Source organism: Phoca vitulina, unplaced genomic scaffold (genome assembly GCF_004348235.1).
Source record: "Phoca vitulina isolate PV1807 unplaced genomic scaffold, GSC_HSeal_1.0 scaffold41, whole genome shotgun sequence".
NCBI lineage: Eukaryota > Metazoa > Chordata > Mammalia > Carnivora > Phocidae > Phoca > Phoca vitulina.
In genome coordinates this window covers 11,411,178-11,412,541 of record NW_022589744.1, presented here as the reverse complement: position 1 = coordinate 11,412,541, position 1,364 = coordinate 11,411,178, and the positions used below count along the sequence as shown (strand labels likewise).

At 43.0% G+C, this 1,364-nt stretch overlaps 1 protein-coding gene across 1 annotated transcript; it reads right to left on the bottom strand.

Annotated features, from left to right (window-relative positions):
* Positions 1 to 457: 457 nt before the first annotated feature.
* LOC116648112 (60S ribosomal protein L10a-like) lies at positions 458 to 1,156 on the bottom strand. Its single transcript, XM_032429930.1, has one exon. It carries the CDS (start codon positions 1,154 to 1,156, stop codon positions 503 to 505), a length of 654 nt encoding a protein of 217 aa, XP_032285821.1. The 3' UTR covers positions 458 to 502.
* Positions 1,157 to 1,364: the final 208 nt, after the last annotated feature.

Here is a 1,364-nt window from a genome sequence, read left to right as displayed (position 1 = left end):
TCAAATAAATAATTAAAATCTTTTTTTTTTAATTTTTTTATTGTTATGTTAATCCCTATACATTACATCATTAGTTTTAGATATAGTGTTCCATGATTCATTGTTTGTGCATAACACCCAGTGCTCCATGCAGAACGTGCCCTCCTCAATACCCATCACCAGGCTAACCCATCCTCCCACCCCCCTCAATAATTAAAATCTTTTAAAAAAATGTGGTGTATATATATATATATATACAATGGAATATTACTCAGCCATCAAAAAAAATGAAATCTTGCCATTTACAACGACGTGGATGGAACTGGAGGGTATTATGCTAAGTGAAATAAGTCAATCAGAGAAAGACAATATGATTTAACTCATATGTGGAATTTAAGAAACAAAACAGGAGCATAGAGGAAGGGAGGGAAAAATAGAATAAGACAAAATCAGAGAGGGGAGACAAAATATAAAAGACTTTTTTTTTTTTTAAGGGTAGCACTAGGATTTATTGAACTGTGCCTTAGTACAGGCGCTGGGGCTTGCCCATGGTGCTCGTGACCTGTAAAGCCCAGACGTCCTGCCAATTCTTCTTGAGCAAGGACACAAGGAAACTGACCGCTAAGTGGATGTTGTACACAAGCTCGTCATCTGTCATCTTCACATGGCCAACAGCCACCGCCAGACACAGCACCTTCTTCATCTGGAATTTGATGGTGGACTTCACTTCATCCACTTTGGCCACGATGTTCTCATTGTGGGTCAGCAAGGAAGGGAACTTGCCAGCCTTATTCAGGCCTGGGCCCAGGATTCGTGGGATCTGCTTGATCAGAGATTCTGAAGCCAAAAAGGCATCATACTTCTTGGCCAGCTTCTTGACTAATTTCTTATTCTTGTTGAGTTTCTTCAGCGCCTCAATGTCCATGTGGGGAGTATCCACTGCCTTGGCCTCATCACAGTGCTGCTGATCCCCCAAAACACATACAGAGAACTTGGGGCGGGGAGTGGACTTAAGCCTGACAGTGCCTGAGAAGTGCTTGTCCTTCTGAGAGTCATAGTTCTTCAGGCTGATCTGCGGCTCCACTGTCCCCAAAAACTTCCAGCGCTTGCGCTGGTTCCCGTGCAGGACTTCCCGCACTGCCCCGTACAGGGTGTCACGGGAGACTTTGCTGCTCATGGTTCTTCACGCCACAGTAACCGGAAAACAGAAATTGTAAGAGACTCTTAATCATAGGAAAGAAACTGAGGGTTGCTGGAGAGGGGGATGGGGTAACTGGGTGATAGACATTAAGGAAGACACGTGACGTAATGAACACTGGGTGTTATATTAGACTGATGAATCACTGAACTCTACTCTGAAACTAATAATACACTATATATTAATT